We start from the raw sequence: 24339 nt of genomic DNA on the forward strand, positions 1-24339 counted from the left end.
GACAAACCCTGTAGTTGTCTCTGAATGCACAAGTTACCTAGAATGCTTATCTACTTACTGTCTTCTTGTGATTGCTTACTCTAGATTCAAAACTCACACTCATCTATTTTTTTCAGGTTTGCTCACATTTTCCTGGCTGGGGAATTCTCTGGTGCAGTGATACAGTTATTTTAGTAGCTGTGACTGCTGAGTCAATTTCATTTTTTTAACTGGATAGCCCCACAGCATTCCCAAGGGTACTTTTTCAAAACAGGATTCCTTTAGCATGATGTTCTGCAGTAGAGTATTCCTTTTCCCATTGTTAACATTTTTATTCAGAGGGACTTTTTTCATTCTAGTCTATTCTCTTCTCAAATCCATGCTGTACTGAAATCATATTGTTCAAAATGCTCATGATCTCTCCTAGATTCATCTCTGAATAGAATTATCATGTTCTTCAGTCCATCACAATGATCAGTTAAAACCTGCTTATATTTGACCCAGTGCTTATATTTCCCCTGCTCCCTATCAATAAACCCCTTTAATTTAAAATTCTGTTTCCTAATTTAGTGAGATCTCATTCTGCTACAGTTCTTATTCCATTTTCTGCTGGTAAGGTATCATGCAGTATTCTACAGCCAATGCCTCAAACTTCCTGAAAATAATTTTACTTTATATAGAGTGCTGTAGGAACACACCCATAGTAGTTAGGATTTCTGGCAAATTGCTATTTTTTTCTGAAGTAACTAAAAACTAATTACAGCTCAAGTGAAACACCTACTGCATCTCCACATTTTAAAATGGTTTAGAGAGGAGAACAAACTCCTCATTAGTGCCTGATGACAGTGCAGCACTTGCAAGTTACTTTGAACGCATTCAATACAAGCACCTTGTGAATTTATGTACAGAGAGGCCTAAAAAGTCTGAATTAATTACTCTATAGCTCAATTCAACTCCATTTGTACTTTTAAAAGTCACACTTAGGAAAAATATTGCTACATCAATAACAAGGAGGGGGAAAAGGAGTGAATGAAGATATGACAGCAGCTTCCAGCAAAAACAGTATTGTCATGAATCCAGATCTTACCCTATTTGAAATAAAACATGAAGTTTTATTTATATAAAAAAAATTAAATGGAAATGTTATAATTTTGTTCACTAAAGTTACATGTTTCTTTAGATAATCCTTGCCCCAAAAAACTGTGACTGGGAACTTATGAATTCAGAATAATTTTGATATCTCATGGATGATGCTGTGACTTTGCTCTTTGCCAGAGAAGTGTGCAATGTGTGTTATTACATGAAACTACCTGGTACTGTTTGTTTTGACTTATGGTGTAACATGGTTTAACTCTGTACAAAGTACCTCTATCAGAATAATGCTGATGTTTCTTTTTTATATGCTTAAATCATCTCACACCTATGTGAAAGGTTTGATCTCATTATTATTCTACTCAGTTCTTAGTAATTGGAATGCAAAAGGGAGGCTGTATAAATGAAAGCTGGATTATGATCACAAATCTCTGCCTTGTGTGGCAAACACAAGGGAGAGAATGGAGGATGAAAAGGATGAATATTTGAGTAAAATTACACAGGTCAAAATTAAAAATATATCAAATTAAGAAAAAAAAAAGAACATCTCAAACATTTTCTTGCACAGTCAAGAATACAATATAGCACTTCAAACAATCTCAGCTATCTGCCTCATAGCTCCTTTCTGAACTGCAGCCTAATAACATTTTCAATGTTTTAAAACAAGTACAGAAGGTGACTATTGTAATAAATGTTATTTTTAGTAGATAATGCAATGGCAGGTGATTAGTTCCAAAGAGCAAAGTGACAAATGAACTGATTTTGGTGAAATTGGATGCTTTAGCTACTGCACAGAACTTACATTTTATCCAGTCTATATTCTCATGCACTGTAGCTGTCTACTACAAGACAAACATTCCCCCAGGCACCTGGCAAACAATCTTATTAACAGGTACCTGCCAATATGTAACAGCAGCTGTGTCTACCTCAAATTTCACTGCACTGTTTTGAAGAACTCCCACGTACCTTCCTGTTGTTGAAAATGCTGTTTGAGACACTGGGTTGTCACAGCTCACAGCGTCCCTCATGGCATATGCAGGAAGTACGCCCAAAGGAATGGGCAATAGGACTGGACTAAGTTCTAAACGTTAACTTCACAGCTCTGACATAATTTCAGGAGAATGCATATATGGAAGTTGGAAGACAAAAGGAAATTTATATCATTTGATGTTGCAACTTCTAATTTTCTTCTTGACTAGAACTACACCTCAAGTCTGGCACCTGAAACTTAAGTTTTTCTAAGAAACCTTCTCATTCATATAAACTATTTCAATATTTTATTTTCTTTATCCTGTAACTGGAATAGCTGCTCAGGTTAAGTTTTGGGGCTTGGGATTACTTTTAAATAATGAGTTAAGCAATCTGAAGTTATTCCCATAAAAACAATAAGCAGAAAGTTCTAAAAATATCAGTTAATGTTGATAATTTAATAGGCCATTTATAGTCATCCAGACATTTTACTCAATACTGTTATGTACAAAATCCACTAATAAAAAAAAAAATTTAAATGTTATCTTTCAGATGTAAAAGTGCAATTAACATGGGCAGAGTTTTTGCAAGAATATTACATTTCTATTAAATTCACTGCGTACATAAGAGCCCAACAGGTATACTGCCTACACTAAAGTGAATGAGGATTTTTTTTTGTTAACTTTGAATAAGCCTGGTAGTTGATAAATAAAGGTTTTCTGCCACAATCATAGCACATACATCCAAAAATGCATTGCACAATTGTTTCCATAATTTTCAGTTTTACCTGAAAACTTTAACTTTAGAAATTAAAGTAGAGCAACAGTAAGATTCTTTAAGTTCCAAAAATAATTAATACCATAAAACCTTGTAACCAGTGTGCACAGAAGAGCCATCCTGAATGGCTTTCCCCAGAATTCTGATAGCTTTCCAATATTTACCCTGAATCAACGTTCTTCCTTTACAGTACCAAATGGATTTTCTGGAACAAAATTTACATTTATCTTTCATGCATTACTTATTCACAATTTGGAAAGAAACGGCAAGCCTTCATACATGTCAGCCTTTAATTTTAACCAGTCCTGAAACCTCTGCAAAGGTGATTTTTCTTGTGTTAATATTTTTGCAGCTTTTCTCAGTTTTTCTTCATTTCGTTCTAAATAACGAATTCCATCTGTCTGCAGCTGATTGAGTTTCTCTTTACGGCTTTCATCCAGAGGTATGTCTTCATTCATCAGAGGATTAAATCTGAAATAAGTATCTGGAGGTAACAGTGCATCCAGCATGGTGTGAACTTCTGTATGAAGAAAACAGTTAAATTCACATGAGAGAGTTGAACAGTCCTGCAAGTGATCTGAACAACAACTGCTCTGGAATGACACAGTAAGAGTAAATATGTGCTGCTTTGCTGAGTAAACATTTTTCTACCACTGCCTCATTGAAACCCCTTTCTCATTAGAAGACTTGTAAATGACCCTGTAGCTCTGTTTACTCTGGAAAAGATTCATCTCTTATTCCAAGACAACTTCACTGGTATGACAATTAAGTAAGTTTTGCAGCTATCCAGATTTTTAATTACATTCCATTCCTTAACAAGTAAGAGCATATCCTGAAGAGCAGGAATGTAACCTCCATATTCCCATTTCAGGATACCTGTGATTTTTTACACTTGGTACTAGCGGAAGTAGGTATTATGGAAACAACAGGTATATTCTTCTGCAATTTCAGAATAAAAATATGTAGAGTTGAAGCTTTATTTTGTTTACAACTGTTAATAATTTTTAATATATTACTACAGATTCAAGGCTTGAATTTAACATGCATTTAATTTAAAATATTCAAGTTAAATTATACAACTTCAGTTAACTAGTAAAATAAAAAACTATGTAACACATTTATATGTTCTTTTTTATAACCTGCTTCTTTCTCCCTTTAGATCTTTTGTTGGCTCACTTAAAATTCCATTTCTATCACTTCCTTCAGCATTCATTCTATCTTCTTTGTATTCTTACCATGTTCCTCCATTCTTTTAAACATCTATTGTCACATAAAAAGTTTGAAGTGAAAAAAATATCAGGGATAAGATCAAAGCAAAAGATTCTTGTAAATCTGAAATAATCTTGGCTTGGCCTCTCCTCCTGCAAATTACTGAGCTATGTCTGTTCTTGTCTCACCACATCCAGTCTTTCTTGCCCTATTTAATACTCTCCCTTTTTTCCTTTGTAATACAAGTTCCCATTTGCTCAAATCTACTCTCCTCTCTTTTAATTTCTTTTCCTTTGGTCTCCACAATGAACTTTCCTTTCTCCCTCTTCCCTTCAAATTTCTTGCCTCATTTTTCAGATGCAATGAAACGTTCTGATAGAAAGTGGACAGCGCATATCCCCTTTCCACTATTCCTACTGCCTTTCCACAGCTGTGCAAAAGCCAAAAGGCAATACAAAATCTATTTTTTTCCTACTAGTGACAGTCAGCTGAACAGAGACTAGGGATCTAAACCATAATAGAATTTCTTGTTCCCTGCCTTTTTGCAGTATCAGTTCCCTTTGTAATGGGAGGGGGAAATTATCTGTGTATCAATATTTCCTGTTTACAAAAATAAATCAGATGTAAACTGCTAGTGACAGATTTCCAATGTTTTTCCATCTAGGAACCAAATTTATTTTAGAGAACAGATGCTTGGCTCTTCCTGACAGCACTGGAAGATACAGTATCATCCTTGGAAAACAACAAGTATAAAAGCATATATAAAAAAGATCAGAAATCAAATACTTTTTCTCAAGCTGTTGAAAATCAATGTTTTATATTAACTACTAAGCATTTCTGTGTTATGGGAAAAACAAATAAAATATAAGAAAACATGATTTTTAAATGAATTTCTGAATATGTCTTTTATCCTAAAGCTCAAGTAAAAAGATTTATCCTCCAGAAAACCCATAACACTGGTACTAAAACTAGACACAGTAAATTACAAAGACACATGCTTCAATTCAGTTTCATGGGGCTGGTAGACAGGAGAAGAGGAAAGACAAAAGGAAGATTGTTCTCTGAATTGGAACTATAATTCTAAGAAACATAAAAAAAATTGAAGACAGTCACAGTATAAGACTATAAGAGTATAAGACACCAACCTTCTGTATCAGTTGCACTGTTGATAACATTCGTCAGTTTGGCTTTCAGACTGGTGTGTGTGACATTGGTCTTTACCTCACTTTCATATCGACCAGTGCCCAGCGAAATCAGACACTGCAACGGAACATTGGGCCAGAGACACTTGCACTCATGAACTGCCAGCGCAGAAGGATTGTTTAGGAGCAGACCTCCATCCTGTAAATTAACAAGAAATACAAATATTGGTACTATACATAACATATGGTCACAAAAAAAACTGCAACTACAAGTTAAACTAGCATAGCTCTAATATACAAAACCAATTAAAACCCGTAAGCATTGATTTCCAACTTTTGTGAAATTGAATTGAATCTGTTTGTATGATACAGCAGCTTCCTAGCTTGGCCTCCCAGGCACTATGAGAGCTGCTGGGGCTGTGCTCAGCTCTGCTGCATTATATACAAGTGGTAGGCTGAAATGGCAGCGTTCACTGGAATATCTAGAGAAGTCATGACTTCATTTTTGAAGACCTTGTCAGTAAGACAGATACACATATTGACAATTTCTTAATCAAAAATCTGCCCCTTGAAATGCTTATTAGTGATATTACAAGGAAATATTCTGTAACAAAACTCAAATCACTACCTGCACATTCCAAAACAAATTAAAAAAGAAAAGTCACACGAGCTAAGCTTGGCCAAACCTTACTTTGTAAACACAGTCATTACACAGGATGCTACAGCTTTGATTTAAGACTTGGAGAGTCATTTAGGTTGGAAAGAACTTACTGAGCTCATCTGGTGCAACCACCCTGCTCACACTGGTCAGGTACAGCATGCTGCCCAGGGCCATGTCCAGCTGGGTTTGGAGTATCTCCACAAATGGAGACTCCACAATCCCTGTGGGCAACCTGTTCCAGTGTTTGACCACCCTCACAGTAAAATATTTTTCCTGTGTTCAGATGAAATTTCATATGTTTGCATTTACACCATTGTCTCTTGTCCTACCAGTGGGCACTACTGGAAAGACCACAGCTTCCTCATCTTCTTTCCCTCCCATTCTTGATTGGTACACATCCCCTCCCTGAGTCTTCTCTTGGCTGAATAGTCTCAGCTGACTCAGTCTCTCCTCACAGGAGAGTCCTTTAATCATTTTTGTGGCCCTGAACTGGACTAATTCCAATAAACTCTTGTCTCTATTGTACTGGGAAACTGGAGACAGCATTCCAGATGTGGCCTCAGCAGTGCAGAGAGGAAGGACCATCCCCCATGACCACTGGCAGCACTGTTGCTGATGCAGCCCAGGATGCTGTTGGCCCTTTTTACTGCAAGTGGGCATCACTCATGTTGAGCTTTTTGTCCACCAGCACCCCAGGTCCTTCTGCCAGCTGCTTCACAACTCAGTAAAAAAAGAGTTATATCTGTATATGCATGGCTCTGCCTTTCGCCTTTTTCAGCTTCATGAGACTTCTTCAGTCTGCTGAGGTCCCTTTGAGTGGCGACCCAACCATTCATGTACCAGTCATTCCTCCAATGTTTGTATCATCTATCAAATTCCTGCAGGTATACTCCATCCAATCATCCAGATCATTAATGAAGACATTAAATAGAATTTGCCCCAGTATAGATCCCTAGGTACACCTCTAGTGTCTTGTTTCCAACTTGACTTTGTGACACTAATCCCAACTTAGGCTTAGTCATTCAGCTAGTTTGTATCCACCTCACAGTCTCTTTACCTAACCCACATTTTGTCAGCTTGTATTATGGCAGGTAAGTGTCAAAGGCTTTACAAAGCTGAGGCATCCAATGCTTTCTACTTGTCTACCAATTGCAGATGGCTGCCAGGGTTGCTCAATCATAAGTAAACTACTTTGTAAATCCATGCTGACTACTTATGATCACCTTTTTGTTCTTCATGACTTTATAAGTACTTTTCTGGAGGATTTCCTCTATCATCTCCCAAGGGATTGCGGCTGAAGTCAACAAGCCTGAAGTTGCCCAGAGCTTTCTTCTTGCTATTCCTGAAGACATGAATGGTATCTGCTTTCCCAATAGCCACGATCATTTCAAAATAATCAAGTCGCCTCACAATGGCATCAGCCAGCTCCATCAGCACTCACAGGTGCAACACATCAGACCATACAAATTTACATATGACCAGACCATTTAACTGCTCCCTAACCTGGCTCTCCTCCCACCAAGTACAAATCCTCCTTGCAGCAGACTTTTACTCTAGCTGCAGGGGCCTTGGATTCCTGAAAGCCATTTTTACTGGTATAGACTGAGACAAAGGCAGCATTAAGCATCATGGACTTTTCCAAATAATTTGTCACAAGCTCTCTCACCCCAGTCAGTAGCAGGCCCACTTTTTCCCTAGTCTTTTTGCTGTTTATGTACTTTTAGAATCTTTTGTTGTTGCCCTTTATATCCCTCTCCACGCCAGCTTTTGTTTTCCTAGCCCCACCTCTACAAGACTGGACAAGACATCTATACTTTTGGGTCACTTGTCCCTCCTACACCTTTTGTACACTTCCTTTTTATGTTGGAGTTCAGTTAGGACATCATTGCTCATCCCTGCCTGCCATCTTTGCTTGATTTCCTGCTTATTGGGGTGGTCCTTTGCTGAATTTGGAAGGAGTGATTACAGACTATCAGCCAGCTCTCCTACACCCCTCTCCTCTTCAAGGTCATAGTCCCTGTGATTCTTCCAAGCAGATTCTTCCAAGCAGATTCTGAAGAGGATGAGGTCTGTTTTCCTGAAATGCAGTGCTCTAGTCCTGCTTTTTCCTTGTGCTTCCTCCCCCTTAGGATCCTGACCTCCATCATCTCACAGTCACTATAGCCAAGACTTTCTTGAACTTTCATATCCCTGACCAGTTCTTTATTCTTCATAATCACCAGGTCCAGCAAAGCACCTTTCCTTGTTGGTCCACCATCAACTAGGACAGCTATCATCATCAAAAGATCTCCTTGGTGGTTTGAGCTCTTCTGTACTGTCCTTTCATGAGGTATCAGGATGATTCAAGGTCCTATGAGGACCAGCCCTGGGGATATGAGGCTTCTTTAAGTTTTCTGAAGATCAGAATTCAGCCCAATACTACTAGGAACAAATGCTACTCTGGAACTGAGGAGAGACATCTTTTGCTAGCAACATGTTAGAAGTGTAGGTGATGAGGCTGGGATAAAATACTTCAGGACTAATAAGAATCAGTGTGAATGACAGTAAGCCTGAGAAGCATTCAGACAGTGAGATTTTGATCCACTGCATCTCAATAAGTATATTCAGCACTTCCTGGAAGTAAAATGACCTTCACCCCAACCAAGAAATAGATTAATTTGGAATTTGAATTAAACAGAGCTTTTTAACTGGGAATGCCTTAAAACCAGCAGTCATAAAGGCAAAACTTAAGCTTGAGAACATTAGCAATAGCAGAGATGAAGATAGCTGTATCCATTCAGAATCTATATAAACAAGTAACATATAAAAGAAAGAGAATACTTACTACAAGAGGTATAATACAAGCACTCCCTATATTCTAAAGTTCCCTGAATTCCCATATCCTATATCCCATATCTGACCATCACATTACTAGAACAATAAAGAAAAGCAACTCTACCCAGGAATAGCTTAGAATAAAAAAGGTTTTAGAGATGACAAACATTTTACTGAAAGTCCTTGTACCTACAGCTGTGCTAGATAAGTAAAAACAGGATTACTGAGCTTAGTTTTTTGAGTTTGCTTTCTTTTAATTAACCTTTCATTTCAACTTACAAAAAGCTCTTTGAACCCTCTCTGGATACCATCCGCATTGCTCAAAACACTAAATACACTGCTTACATGAATGGTCTCTTCAGTGCCCATTATCCTTTGCTCATGTTTAGTCTAGAAAACTAAATACAAGGACGTTTTTGTCCTTTATATAATTCCCCATGAATCTTTATCTAAAATCTTAATAATTATCATAGTGGTGCTTAATTCATTCTTTAAATCCTATATTAAAAACATGCTTACAAAATAATTTCCATTGATACTGTCAATATAATTCAACATGACTGCTACATCATGGGAAAATCAGTGTTATCAGAAGTTTGACGGCATATTATACTAGAATACTACAATATTTTTGTAATACTGACAAATACAAGATCAAAGGAATGTAAAAAATACATACCAAATGTGTTTGTGATGATAACTAATGGCTTTGTGCAATGATTTCCATATTTAAACATTCTCCAATTTAGGTTTATTGTAACGACAATAAATTCCTAATGATTTTCAATTTAGATACAACTTCTAGCATTTATACAGGTAATAGACACATGTCAGTTTTTGAAAGTTAGAAGCAGGACTAAGAAAAGCAACTGACTTGTTTCTTTTCTTCCAAAGAGATTATGGGTGATAATAACCTCATCCTAATCAATACTTCAAATAATATTACTCTGTTAAAAAAGCGACGATCATTGTACTGCTTTTGCTTTCAACGATCAACTACTAAAGGAGTAAATAATGCTATTAGCTAAACTGTACTATTAAGGACTCAGTGAAGGAAATACTGCAGTAATTTGTTTAAATTTGCAGCTCCAGAAACCATACAGCTAATTATGAAAAAAGCAGAAATCCTTGTGAAAAAGAATTTTCACCATTTTTAAAATTAGTTACAATTTCATTTCAAAGAAAATGTAAATAACAAAGAATTTTCCATTCTGAAAATTAAATAACAGAAACTAACTCTTCTGATTCTGAATAATTCCTCTAATTTCATAAAACTAGAAAAAAGCCCATCCCGAGATGTCTACTGAGCAAGCAATACAGAAATATGAAAGGCAGATCTAAATGTTTTAAACCTAATTTTAACAAATCATGAGATATCCTGCTCCATGCTTGCCCTTGAGACACAGGAACAGAATTCCCAAATGATCGACTTGGCAGTTTTGTACAAAAGATACCGAGATCACAAGAAACTTCAGTTATCCTTGTTTTGGAGAGCTGCAAAATCTGCTGTTTTAATTTTTTTTCTCATTCTGTTGAATTTATTCTATAGCTTATATAAACTCATCTAAATTATTTATAACTTACTAATTAAAATAGTTTATTGTAAGCATTGGGCTTTTAAAATATATTTATAAAAATACATTAACCAAACCACAATAAATATAAATACTGAATGATTGCCAGTAGTATGGAATGTCTTGGTAACTAACAACAGCTTCCTCATCCATGCTAGATTCCATGAGCTTTCTTGCCACTCTAAACTTTCGTGCAACTAAACAACTGGAAGTAAACAAGGCCAATTTATCTGATCTATGGCTACAGAGATGCAACATCAATCCCTGTTTGTCTCAAAACAAAATAATGAAAACAAAATAAGGATCTTTATACCACATATGACGGTGCAAAAATCTTGTTGATATAAAGTGATATTTTAACTTTATAATACAAGCTTCAAGCTACAATTCAAATTCTACAAAGCATTGCTAACTTTATGCACAGCCCTAAACCTTCTTGGTTCCTATTAAGTTTATCAGTTTCTTTTTGACAGATGGCATGTCTTCACTGTGTCACTCCTTTCCTCTATATTGTTAGCTATTTCCCTAAGGAATGGTACTGCCTGTGTGTACACAGAGTCCATATGAACAGTATATTCAATAAATTACACATTCTTGACATACACTGGGTCTAAAAGCAAAACCAATAGATCAAGAGAAGATCATTGGTTTAGATCAATAGATAGTGATCAAATATCTATTTGATCTAAATCAACTATCAACTAATCTATCGATCTAAATCAACTATCAAGAGATCATTGAGAATAGATCAAGAGAAGTGACTATTCCCTTTTATTCAGTATGCACAAGGCCAGACTGGGGATAGATACTTTGTACAGCTTTGGACAACCAGTTACAAAACATGGAAGAACTGGAACACATACAGTAAAGAACCACTAAGATGGTTTGGGGCCTGAAGCACATAACATACGAGAAGGGATGCAAAGAAGTAGGTTTGCTTACCCCATTAAAAAGAGAAAGCCAAGGAGGAAGCTAATTACAGTGTTTCACTATCTAAGTAGAAACACCCAGATTCTTTCAAAAAGTACAGAATAAGAGCCAGAGCAGCTGTGGAATCTCCATCCTTAGATATTTTCAAAAAGAAGCTGGGCAAAGTCTTGAGCAACCCAACCCAGCTTGGATGAGGTTTAGCCTGTTTTGAACTGGAGGCTGAACCAGATAACCACCTGAGGCCCTCTCCTCCTCCTCCAGTTTTCCTAATGTTCTACTCTATTTAAAGAAATACTGCATGAATCACAGACGTACATAATTTCAGCTGTAAAACAAAATTACATTTCAAAAGCCATTCTTATTAGAACTTGAATTTTGTCAGTCCAGTCTCGGTCTTGTGGAAAACACAAAATTTCTAGTGCTAGGAGAGGTTCCGGTTGGACATTTAAGAAAAATGTCTTCACCAAAAAACATTGGAACACACTGAAGACAGAAGTGGTGTAGTCACCATCCCTGGAGGTATTTAGAGGACATTCAGATGTGATGCTTAGGGACATGGTTTAGTGGTGGACTGGGCAGTATTACGTTAATGGCTGGACTTTGTAGGTTGTTTCCAACATAAATGAGTCCATGATTCACAACTTGCAATCTTTAACAGAAAGGGAAACTTACAAGAACTCTTCAAATGACTAAATTGTTGACCTATATCCACAGCAAGTGGAATTGGCCCAAGTTCTGACTCAGGACTCAGTGTTGGGCAAGCAGCCAGGGCAGATCCCTTTTTCTTTTTGTTCTCCCATTCTTGGATTATCTGGCCTTCCCTACATTTCACCCTCTCTTCTCATTTAGCTAGATCTCGATCCAATCGCAAACTCTCTTTTTCACTTCCCAAACACACATTTGTCATCCCTTTCCTTCTCTGCTGCTACACTCAGTGCAGTGGCAAGTGCCAGACACTGCTTCATCTGCTGAACTTTGCAAAGCCATTTTACATTTGAGTCAACTTAATTTGCTGGCAGTACACCAAACACAAAGTGCCGGAGTAGGAATGCTAATGCAAGGAGATACTAGAAAAGGGGGCATAACTCTTCCAATGTCATCAGGTAGACAAGCAGCAAAGAAAAAGGCATTTTAAAAATTTCTAAATAAAAAATAGGTATTTCTAAATTTAAAATAGTGGACATAATCAAGTAAGTTAATATTAAAATGGAACTTAATAATAATACAACACCAAAATTGCTAGTGATAGCAAAGCAGTGAACTCAGGGACTGGGACATTGTTTTCAGTCTTTTGTCAAAGGCTTTCCAGGTAGTAAACATGCAGTTGTTCTGTTTTATTTAATATCTTATTCCCAGATTAAGCCAATGAATTTTTTTCACACAGATTTTTTCACAAAAATTTATTAATACAACAGTAACCATATTTTTAGGGCTTGCTGGTAGGTAACAAGGAGTCTAATGTAGCTAGTATTTTCTATTAGTGTTTTGATAGTTGCAAAATAGTCAGGTGAGGCTCCCCTGTGACTTGACTTATAGATCTTCAATTATTTAAAGCAAGAAAAATACATCTTTTGTAAACAAATGCTCTAATAAAAACTCTGATGGAGAGACCCTGCTTGCACAGTTCTAGAGGTAAAGAAAGGCCTGGTTAAACACTGTGAAACAGATGGGTTCAAATTCTACAAGCAGAAGGAAAATAGACTGGGAAGTCTCCAAGAAAGTGTTCCAGAGCACATGGGAGCCTGGTAGCACAGGATTTTCTGAAAATCTTGTCCTATTTAAATAATTATGCTGAATGGGCATGAAGTCACCAGTGACATACTTAAGCCAATAATTTGAAAATAATTATTTGAAATTAAGATACTAAAATTTAAAAAATCATACCATACTTTACCATGGGAGAGCAGCTGTTTCTCACAAGAACATTCTCCACATTCATAGGCTCTCACTGCGTTTCCTAATCCTGTCAGACTCAAGTTGAGCCCTGTAACTGTTCTGTATAACACCTTGTGTGTTGCAGAGTTTCATTTAAATTATCCTAAACTTTGTGAATAAAATAATCTAGCACTGAATGAAGGATATATAATGTATGAAACCCAAGTGTGATATTTGGAAGCTGAGTTTGTTGGCTCCCTGGTAACCACTTCACCTCACTGCCTATGCAGACATGCTTTGCATTTTAGTTCACTCTTACAGACTTGCTCTGTTGTTTACTTTCACTGTCTTTGTGAAAAAGCAGAGACAGAAATAGTACAAAGCTATCACAGGACAAGACAAGCTAAGACTGAGTGGACTTCTGAAAGCATTTTTTAAATTCTATGCTTAAAGTCAACATAAATATCATAAATATGCAGCTTAAGGATAAGTCTAGTTGCTGCAAATGAGGAATTGCTGCATAGTTATAAGGGGTTACTTATAAGAAAAACTAAAATAACTACTTTAAAAACATTTACTCTATTTCCCAGAAGTAAATGGGCATGCCTCGCAAAATCATTCTATAAAATCATCTCAATACATTTATGTATGTAGCAGTAAATGTCCTCAGAGTAGAAGACAGGAATGAGAAAGAGGAGAATTCTTTCACTACCTAAGGTAGCAAGGTCTATCAATACAGGTAACTTGAAGATTCACATCCCAGCCTAGTCCTCTCACTGCTCTGGGCACCCAGTGTCATTATGAAAATGTCAGTACTTGTACCCTAAGCTTTAAGGCTTGCTCAGTAAAGCATCACTGGGCTAAAAAGTTACAGTTTTTGACAAGTGCTTTGTGAAAAATAAATCTATACATTCAGATATAACTGTACAGTAAATTAGCCCCCTATAGCTTCAGCACAAACATAACCTTTTCAATACAAAGATTACATGATTATGCTGTTCTGTTATACATATATAAATATGCTTGAAATATACATGAATTATGGCTCTCCTCTTGGGAGTAATCAGTCAGACTGATCACAGTATTACTGAGGAAGAATCTCATGAAGAGGAGCTCCTAGTAAGACAGGCAATCTTTATTTTCCTTAACAAACTATTTGGCAAAATATATAAAGTTTTACAGACATGAAACAGGACAGAAGCAGAACTGTTTTCATCTTGCTGACAAGCAATGCATGGTGGTGTCAATATTTCTAACAAGTCTCTGTCTAAATTGTAGAGACCAAGAACAATTTGTTTTCACTTCATTCTAATGGTATGCTCCACTTTGCTGTTTGAGTGAGAAAATTTTTAAAATAACTTCAGTCATTTTTATAAAGCATACAAAGACCTACAGTTGTCTCCTTATACAAATATTCAATCCAATTTATTCAGGAAGATTCACCCTTGCTTTCTAATCATGCGAAGAAGCAGACTACTGGGGTCAACTACATACAATTATAACATATTCTGCACTATGTTGATTCCCAGCAGAGGCCCTAATTGATGACAGATATAAATGTCATCCTCCTACACACCAAATTTCTAACAATTAGAGAAAGAACCAATTCCCGTATTTAGGGAGAGCCAGAGTGCTCCTTTAGATTCCTGAAATAAACACATTGTGCTCATTATTTTGAAATGCTGTCTCAAAATTATGATTTATCTTTAAATAGAAAAAAGCCACTTAAGTTACTTGTCATGAAGAGTGCAGTGAAAAAGGGATTTCCCTTGAACTGGCATTGGGAAAAATTCTAGAGAAAACATTTGTACAGAATATGAAAATTAAATGCATTGGTATTTATATTATTGAATGACATCAATATTCATTTTCCATTACTGCATTATTTTACAATTAAAGAAAACCTGAAGGTGCATTAGCTATATTTGTATTTCTGCCACACCAGTTACAGAGAGACTTTCTACTGAGATCACATGACAAAGTAAAAAAAAAAATCTAATAACATGTGAAAATTTAGTGAAAAGCTTCCTTTTCGGTTCGACTGTTTTCCCATACAGTATTCCCCCTAAAAACTAGCAAACCCATAATAAAATTGGCATACACCCAAATGCCATGATCAATGCTTCTGAGAACTGTCAATACTATTGCTCTTCTATGCAAAACATTTGATAATATATTTTGTATTCATTAGAATGAATGCCTGGCTGAGGCAGACTCCTAGGTGATTATCTTGAATTATTAACTCATCCTAGTGAGTCATTAATTCACAGAAAATGACCTGCTGCTCTGAAGACATCACTGAATTTATGGGTTTATGTCAGATACAGTAAATGTAGGCTTACAGGGTACTGAGGAAGTTTGCTAAATATTAGTAGACATCATGAAAGGAAGAATTGTTTGGCAATAAAATATATTGTCAGATATTTCATTAAAAGCATAAGTTGTACATGACAGATTACATTGATTCTGCAGCTAACAACAGCACACAGCACAAACATAGTATTTTAACCATGTTTTCCAAATGATGAACTGGCTGTAATATTACAAGCAAAGATCACAGTGTGTAACCCAAGAAAAAAAATGGACCCATGGCTGAACCTACACTGATCCCAGACACAGACCCAAATCCAGGTTCTCTTATGATACCTGTGAAGCACAGGTAAGTTTCAATAGTACAGTTAAAAACCCCAAACCCAAACCAATCAATGAAACTCCTCAACCCATGGGTCTGAATAAAATCCTTCTGTATTCAGATGACGACAGGATACTCAAGTCTTGAAGTTTGGTCCTTGCTGACAACATTCAACTGAGGAAGCATGTAAATACTCTACTTGCTATGGCAGTATGTAATGGACTAAGGAAAAAGCTCTAGGAGCTGCACAAAACAATTACATTAATATAAAACCTCTACAGCTGAGCAAGGAATCCCAGATACAGAGATACCCTAATCTTCGTGAAATGTGACCATGCTAAATTTTCAAAATTCTTTAAATTTTATTTCCCAAGATAGCAATCAAAATACTTAGACTGAATACATTTTTATATCAGTAACTTGATCAATGTTATTGCTATTATATATTAATTTTCCTAATTAATTGGTCTACATTTTTAGCTGCTAGCTTATTAAACAATAGTAAAATGTCAGGAACTTCAAAATGAAAGAAAAACACAGAAAGACTAGTAGTGACCCATAGGGAATGTAGGTAGCTCATTATTGGATATATCACTTATAAATGATACTTAAAATTTTTTCTTTTTTGATCTAAGAAATAGTGGCTGCAACATCAGAACATGAGTGCAGAACCTAGATTGTCTGTACAAAGATTATGGAATGGACTCCATTCACAATTTTCCACTCTATGCAGCCTCCTCTGATCTTACAAGATTTGTTTTATAGCAAGTATTAGCTGGTCAACTAATGATACATGGACTCAGAAGTCTAAGCAAAAAAATAGTTAAATGATTACAGCTAATTTGAGAGCAAGGTTTTCTTTCTTCTTTTAAATAAGTCCTCTGAAGATTACATTAGGAAAACATCATTCTAAAACAATTGAGATAAAAAATAGAATGCTTCCAAGTTAAATGCCTAAACAACAGACACTCTCAGTTTCATTATACTAAACAAATCTGCCAATAATGTGTCACTTAGCAAGCCCCTGCAGGGAATCTTTCAAGCAGTCTGCTCTGCAAAATACTACTGGTACAGCAACCACAGCAATTTCACAATGGCTGGTAAACTGCACTGTGAGTGTCCACCTTCAGAGCTGTTATCCAAAGCCATAGAATCCATAAGAGAGAAAGAAATGCAGATATCCATGTAACTTACATGTGCCAGTAAATTCCCTTTTCCTTAAATAGTAAGCAACACTGCCTTGAGGGCTGTAGGCAAACATGTATGGCAAAAAGACAGAGAAACAAAGAAAGAGTTGTTTCTATCATTGTGAGAACAAGATACACCTATTAAACCGCAGCCTGCATAAGCTCTGGCACATACTGATCACCGTGGCATATCCTAAGAATGAAAAGAACTTCAATGTGACCTATATTCTATGTCTTCTTAGAGCCTAGGAAGCACCCTTGAATCTAATTTTAAAAGCTACCATGTAAGGGTAGGATGCACTAAGCAGATCACTTTTGAAGGCCTCTCCTGTAACAAGTTATAAAGATGAATTGGCTTTACAGATTTGTTGCCTAATAAAAGGAAAGAGAAAGTTTGAAAAATATGTAAAAACCATGAATTATCTTTTTCCAATTAAGGTGTGACTCCAAATTTTAGTTATATCATACTATTGTACTACGTATATTTTTATTTTTAGGTGGTATTCTCACAGGTGTAACATCCTGTTACACCTGCATTATTAAAACTCCACTAACAGACTAGGTGTCAATTTAACTGCTTTACTATCTGATCTTCCTCAAAGAAAACACATTTATTGGAGCAATATTATACATCAACATCAGGACTATAATAAACGGAATTGTAATACAACAATGGACTCATGGGAAGCTGTCAAGAAAAAGGTGATGAAGTCCTTTGTATTAAATTTGGTGTACTTTATTTGAGAAAAATCTGTGGCTTTGTTGAATTTACCACCATCACATACACAATCCCTGCTGCCCTTTAAATTAATCCTGTGGGATGAATTTAATTTTTACTGTAAAAGCTATTAAATGAAGTGTGCATAATGATTTCCTTATACTCTAAATTTCTCTTTTAATTTAATTAATAATTTCCTCAGCATACTTTACTGCCTACTGAAGTGACATTATTGCGTACTTCAAATGCTTTTCACAGTACAGGGAAAAAAAAGGGGAAAAGAAAAAGAATAGATACAAGAAATAACACCCCTCTGTGGGAAGTAGAGGGAAAAAAAGTCACTGGATGTAGCAGGACTGGGGAGAGGTTAAGAGTCTTCAGGACTTCAAAAATACATTTTAAAATAAAGGAACTGACATGTGGCAATACAGCTTCTATAATGTAACATCATGACTTGGTCTCTCTTGACTTGCAGGGTTCCTGGAGAAGCATGTTACAGAGATTAAATCCCTTTGAATGTTAATGTGTTCCTCTTTTGAACCACAAAGAATATTAATCCTACTCCCCTCATCTACCAACAGCTGCACTGTTTTTTCTTACTTGACAGAGCGGAACCAGATAGCATGGCATGATTGACCTGAATGTAAATACTGCTGTTTGCAACAACTGATGGCTTTTTGCAGAAATTTAGTAAACCAAATCATCAGCTCACCTGCAGCACAAATAAGTGTTCAGGCACCTAAAAACCTCTTTCTAAACAATGACATCAGAAAAACTGTAGAACTGATTTACTACCTTATTAAAAAAATGAACACACTTTACATTGAGAGTGCCCAGTAGAGGAAATCAAAGTGAAATGTTTCCAGTGAAAGGGCATGTGTGTGTGTACACAAATACACATGCACATGTAACTCTACAATTACGGAAAAGCGAGTCAAAGCCAATAGCTCAGTTCAGCCATGACTCTACCACGGACATCTGGAGTCATACTAAGAACTTCAAGAATTCATCTTAACCCTACACATAACTCAGCTACTTCAGACAGTTTGTGAAAGGACTCTGTTTCCAACAAAAGCTAGATAATATAAGACATGAATATGCAGAATGACCCTAAAAAAATCCACTAAATTTCCATTATCAAAATAAGTATTTTCACATATTTGAAGTCTTCAGTCAGATAACTCCAGAGTGTTTCTCATTCAGATTTAAATGTACAACCGAAAGATAATATGGAACCTGGTCTCTATATAATGCTTAAAGAGTCACAAAATTCAAAGCTAGGCAACGAATGCTGTACTTAGTATTGTGAATTTTCACATACATTTTGGATACCTCTGTTCTTGGAATTGTTTAGTAATATCAACACTTCAGAGGGAGGCTATATATAAACTAGTAAGAAACCAGCATATTTTATGTTCAGAAAACAGATTATAGTGATTAATGGGAGTTCCCAATCAATGGAAAAAATTTTAAAAGACCATCTTTCTGACACTATACTGCAATTTTGAAGCCTTTGGCATAAATTATTATTTACACTTAATGCACATTGTGCTGATGCACTTTTCAAAAATCACAGCACTTTCAAAAATGTCTAACAATGTTATGCTTCATTTGTTCATGTAGTTCAAAAGCAGTTCTATCTGTTAGACAGTGTACATACAGAAAAGAGCAAGAATTTCCATATACACTACATACAGTGTATACTGGCCAAGGAACTTAAAATTACACTCGCAGTACATTTTCAGAATAAAGACGCTTAACAAGAATCTACTATTCCCATATTTATGATATTAACTATAAGATCAAAGAGTTACCAATATTAAGATATTTTAATAAGAAAGCTATTTTAAGAAGGAATATGACTGAATTTAGGAGTGCATCTATTTTAAAATGTATTTATGTGTATGTATTTCTTTCAATGCATGTTGGATATTTCAGCAGAGGCAAAATTCTTGAATATCTTGCTTCTTCCAATGAGGTGTCATTATCTCCCAGGAAAGTAAGAGTAGCAGTCTGCTACATGCACAGAGACTCTTACCCCAGGGTTAAAACAAGGCAATTCAAGGTTGCTTCAGAGTGTGCAGTGGATTTATAATCTCTGCTAGAAAGCTGCATGAAGACAGTTATGGAGCATTTGCAATGTAGTAACTTGCTACCTGGACATCCAAGTACCCCACACACAAACCAGATAATTATGGAAATAGAGATGTGGTAAGAAAAATGTAATCGGGGAAAGAAAAGAATGTCAGACATGAAAGGTTGTTTCTGTAAGAATTTAAATGTTTAAACATTCCTGGCTGGGGAGAAGAAATTTTTCAGATTATATGAAAAAGTTTGAATCCAAAAATTTAGCATCTAGTTCTACTACAATAAACTGCTTCAGTACTGACAACATATTTAGTTCTTTATGGCTGACAAAGGTGAATTACATCCTAAGCCCTTGCTTTCTAATAATTATAATACATCAAATAGAGAAAAATGCTGAACTCGGGAAACAGGGTTTGTAAGATCAGATGGAAGGGCTTTGTCCAAAGACTCTGGAGTAAGGAAAAAAATAAAGTAGACTTCATTCCAGTCCTGTGTGTCTGAAAATACTGAATCTGATCTCTATTAACACTAATTATACATTCCCTAGTCTGGTAAACTGGACTTAAAAGGAACACAGATGAAATAAGTACCAGCCTTACTGCATTTCACACAAGTCTGGCAATTCAGAAACTATGTTAAGACAAAGAATTGTGTAAAGCACTGCGTAGAAGTTATAAAATCATGTTGTTTATTCAGCTATCTTTCATGTAAAAGCATGGATCAATTTACAAGTACTTTCAATTCAAGGAAAGAAGGGGTGGAAAGGTGAGAAGAGAAAGAAAACTTCTTGACATAGATTAACACTAACCTATCCAATCAGTTAAGGAGCAGCTTGGAACAGCTCCCAAGGCTAAAGCAGCTCCTTTCCCAGTTTTGCTTGTCCAGATGGAAGATGAACACATTTCAGGATTTCAAGCAATGCTTTGGCTTGGAATCTGATATGTTACTCCACTTTTAGGTTTAAAAACCCGTCAAAATTTATTTGCTTATTTCAGATGGTAGTTGATTAAAATGTTTTAAGGACAACAAGATGCACCATACCAGGAAGGTTGTGGGGGGCAGTCAGGTAAGGAAGGAAGGGAGGGAGGGAGGAAGAGTGTCCTAAACAAAAAAGGGAAACAATAAAATGAAAGAAATTTCAGAATCTCTTGAATCTGAGTCTCCATGGGAGCCCTTCCCCTTCACCCCTAAATTTCTATGTAGCTTTTAGACAGCTGAATTTTTTCCTCACCTTATGTTGAATCAAAATATGGAAATACGCTGTCTTTATTAAGATGAAATTCTAGCCGCTTGCTTCCTTGTACCCATAGGTTTTTTGACACCTCTTAATGTAAAGAATTCTTCTCTACTTCATCTTATACTCATTTATCTGTTAGCCTTTAAATTTCAGTACTACTCAAGCACATTACAATGCTAAAGATATTACATAGTCTTCCAATGGACACCATCAGAAATTCTGTATGTGATCCAGGTACATGTTATTATTCAAAATATGCTACTTGTTTTCCAGCATTTGAGGCTAATATGCCATCATATGAATTAATACAACAGAAATGCAACAGATGCTTCCATTAAACTTAAGTGTAAATCCCGTGCTCTCTTATTGAAGGTCTCTGGTTCAAGTCACCCTTTGTAGTCTTTTCTGCCACAGATCTGCATCAGGTATTTATTAAAATAAATACTAATAGTTTTAAATTAGTATGCATTGCAAGAAGTATTCTTTGAAAACCTGAAGAACTGCAGAATAATACAGGGGCACTGGAGGACTAAAATCCCATGGTTAAAAAACTACTAAAGAAATTAATTTGCTTTGTTCTTGACTTATCAGGGTCACTAAGAGAGGCTGTAATATAATAAAATAGCATGCAGTGATGATAGGAGACACTGCTTTATTCTCAAGGGAATTTCTTTTGCAGTTGTCCTCTGAGTTTAATCTTACTTATCAGTGGCATCTCTTACTCTTCCTACTAGCTCAGAACCAGGGTAAAGCTGAATAAGCTACCAATGGAAATAATTAAAAAGTAGACCATAAACTGAATTTGTGCACTAATAAAAAGAATGCTGAAGTGTATATTTTTTTCACATTTTACAATATTGTAAGATTTTTAAGTTACACCACCTATTTAATGAAATAATGCTCAGTGAAATACCAGTTGCAAGGCGGAAGTCAGAGGCAATTTACAACTCATAGAAGGTTTCCTCCCAAGCAGAGAAGAAAGCAATAGCAGAAGAGCTTAGGTTTGTATTGAGAAGACTAAGATTTTTAAGCCTTTCTAGTTCTGTAAGTGCTATAGAAGATAAAAATATCATTTCTTACCCCATCTGTCCTAGATTTCCTTTGTGCTACCAACTCATTTGCTTAGCTTTGATTCAGAGATTCAGACCATGTTTTTTCTCAGGTGTAAAACTGGAAAATATTTACTCAAGGAGAAGATTTCAACTTACCTGATGAAGATCACTGCCCAAAACATATTCCTGGAAGTAACCTGGTGCAGCAGATGATGCTCTAATTGCTTGCCACAGCTTATACTGACAGCCTCCAATATAATGGGACTTAACGCCAGGAAAGTGGTTGTAGTTTCTAAACACAAATGCTTTCAGTGGTGTTCCTCTGTTTACAATGGTGCTTACTGCAGCTACCTAGTAAATGAGGAGGAAAAGAATTAGTTATATATGATGACAATAACCATAATATGAGAAGGAAAGCTTCCCACCATATGAAATTCAAAGTATACATTAATGCACCTCTGGAATCTTACTAGGTTTATTATTTATTTATATTTTTATAATGTTTACCTAAATTTTAAAAAGTGAAAGTAAAACAGAAACAAGAGACCCAAATCCCTAAAGAAAATGCTGTTTTTAACCTGCAATTAATTGTTTCCACTGGCTATTCTGTTTGTACAAATATCTATGCTATTTAAACAAAATTCTGGTGTCAACTATATGATTTTTAAATACTTTTACTTTTGAAATAGTATTTCATTCTCAGGAGTCTGTAACCAGCAATACAACAATGCCATTAAATATGAATGTCAGAGCTGTCAATTTCTTTCCCCAAGAAAATGATTACTTAATATTGCAACCAGAGTTGAAGAATTGTAGTAAGAATCCCTCCTGCACAAGAACCAAACATAAATCTTTCAAGGCTTTTTTTGTAAGGATACTGAGATGCCAGTAACAGAAATCACATATGTTCATCTAAATGAAAAGCCAAAATGGTATTTCCATTAAAAAAACCCAACTATGACAACAGAAAGAATGTATCTTACAGATCTAATCACAAGGAGGAAGTACATGTAATTACGGGCGAGTGTTAAAATGTGTAAGACCTTTAGAGGTGATGCAGCCAGCCTGGCTGGCACTGCCAGAACAACACTCTTCAGCAGCCAAGTGAGTGCTCAATTCTATCTTGTTTACTGTTTTACAGAGTAGGGTGTTTTCGTGAAACATTACTCAACAGCACAGCTGATGCTGTTATATCACTGTATGCATTTTCACTCTTCAGATATTTAATTTAAATAATTTTACTCACTGTAAATTCATCCTTATAGAAAACAAAAGTGTAACTTCTACATTACAATGCAAAAGCAGAACTGCCTGATTCACACTCCATCATTTGATGGAGGAAGTTTCCTGTTTCTCTCAAAAGGAGGGTATAGTTCTAAGCACTACCAGAATCAGTAAGAAAAATAACTTCAGAAAATGAAATAGAAAACTTATTAAAAGGATGCTTTCATTTCTGGCAATATCCATATACACTCCATGATGCAGTCTAAGCCGCAAAGTGCTCAGCACCTTCTGGAAAAACCCATCTTGTCATGAATTTAGCAGCAGCAGAGCACGGAACTGTGCGCTTTATTTTGATTTTGCTGTGCCTTGTAAAGAGTGCCACCACTGACAGCACTATAAAGAGATTAGTGGGAACAGCTAGTTTCAGCTCTATTTATATTCACATTTTATTACTGAAGAACATGGAAGGAAGCCAAAGATCCCAGTTCAAAGATAACTTTCAAGTCAACATAGGATAGCTTCTCTCTCAGAAAGCAACATACCACACCAGCCTTTTCATGTCCTTGTTTTAGACACGGACTAGGAACGCAGTCAGTAAGGCACACGTTTCTATGTTTAGAAAAATGTGAATATCTTCCATTTAACAGTAAAGCATTGAATATAGTGCTATGACACCAAAACACCTGTTAATTACAGATTGTTCTGAAATATAACCTATTATATTTCTCTTCTTTCTTCACACCCTATCCTTCACCAAAAATAAAATACCCATGCTTTCTCATCTTTCACTCTCAAGCTGCTCTATGTAACACCCTTCCTATGACTTAGTGCCTTTTCTATCATACAGGAAGAGAAGAGATCTTGGGGCCCAAGAATGTGAATGGAAAAAACCAGGTACTCCAAACAAAGTGAGAAGAAACCCTGTCCTCTTGCAACACAGGAACACAGATCACAGCTACATGACAGAATCTCCAGACACTAGAATTCTTACATGAAAAAAACAATCTTAGCACAACCCCACAATGTTGACCCAGTATTTCTATGCTTACAGGTTTTTTAACATCTCTGAAATATGTTACAACTCAAAGTAATAAAAATATCAGAAATTGCTGCCAAAATTTAAGAATCTAATTAATTTTTATTCTTTAAAAGCATGGGTTATCACATATAGAAGTCTGA

The 24339-nt window shown here is 35.9% G+C and overlaps 1 protein-coding gene and 1 long non-coding RNA gene across 4 annotated transcripts in view; one reads left to right on the top strand and one right to left on the bottom strand.

The window, feature by feature from the left end:
- Nucleotides 1-2477: 2477 nt before the first annotated feature.
- PNPLA8 (patatin like phospholipase domain containing 8) overlaps nt 2478-24339 on the bottom strand; it is a 35935-nt gene continuing 14073 nt past the window's right edge. For both annotated transcript variants that reach the window (XM_053977387.1, XM_053977386.1), the window contains exons 8-10: nt 22093-22287; nt 5172-5367; nt 2478-3337 (exon numbers count right to left, since the gene is read on the bottom strand). In XM_053977387.1, coding sequence (XP_053833362.1) covers nt 3063-3337; nt 5172-5367; nt 22093-22287 — 666 coding nt within the window. In that variant the 3' untranslated portion in view covers nt 2478-3062. The remainder of the gene's footprint in view (nt 3338-5171; nt 5368-22092; nt 22288-24339) is intronic.
- Nucleotides 3335-4912, top strand: LOC128807204 (uncharacterized). 2 transcript variants are annotated; one of them, XR_008437082.1, is made up of 4 exons: nt 3340-3423; nt 3500-3586; nt 3689-3724; nt 4691-4912. It is a non-coding gene; the product is annotated as an uncharacterized LOC128807204 (long non-coding RNA). The 2 variants fall into 2 exon arrangements; XR_008437081.1 differs by lacking the exons at nt 3500-3586; nt 3689-3724 and having other exon boundaries at nt 3335-3423.

The sequence above is a fragment of the Vidua macroura genome, chromosome 5 (assembly GCF_024509145.1).
Source record: "Vidua macroura isolate BioBank_ID:100142 chromosome 5, ASM2450914v1, whole genome shotgun sequence".
Taxonomy (NCBI): domain Eukaryota; kingdom Metazoa; phylum Chordata; class Aves; order Passeriformes; family Viduidae; genus Vidua; species Vidua macroura.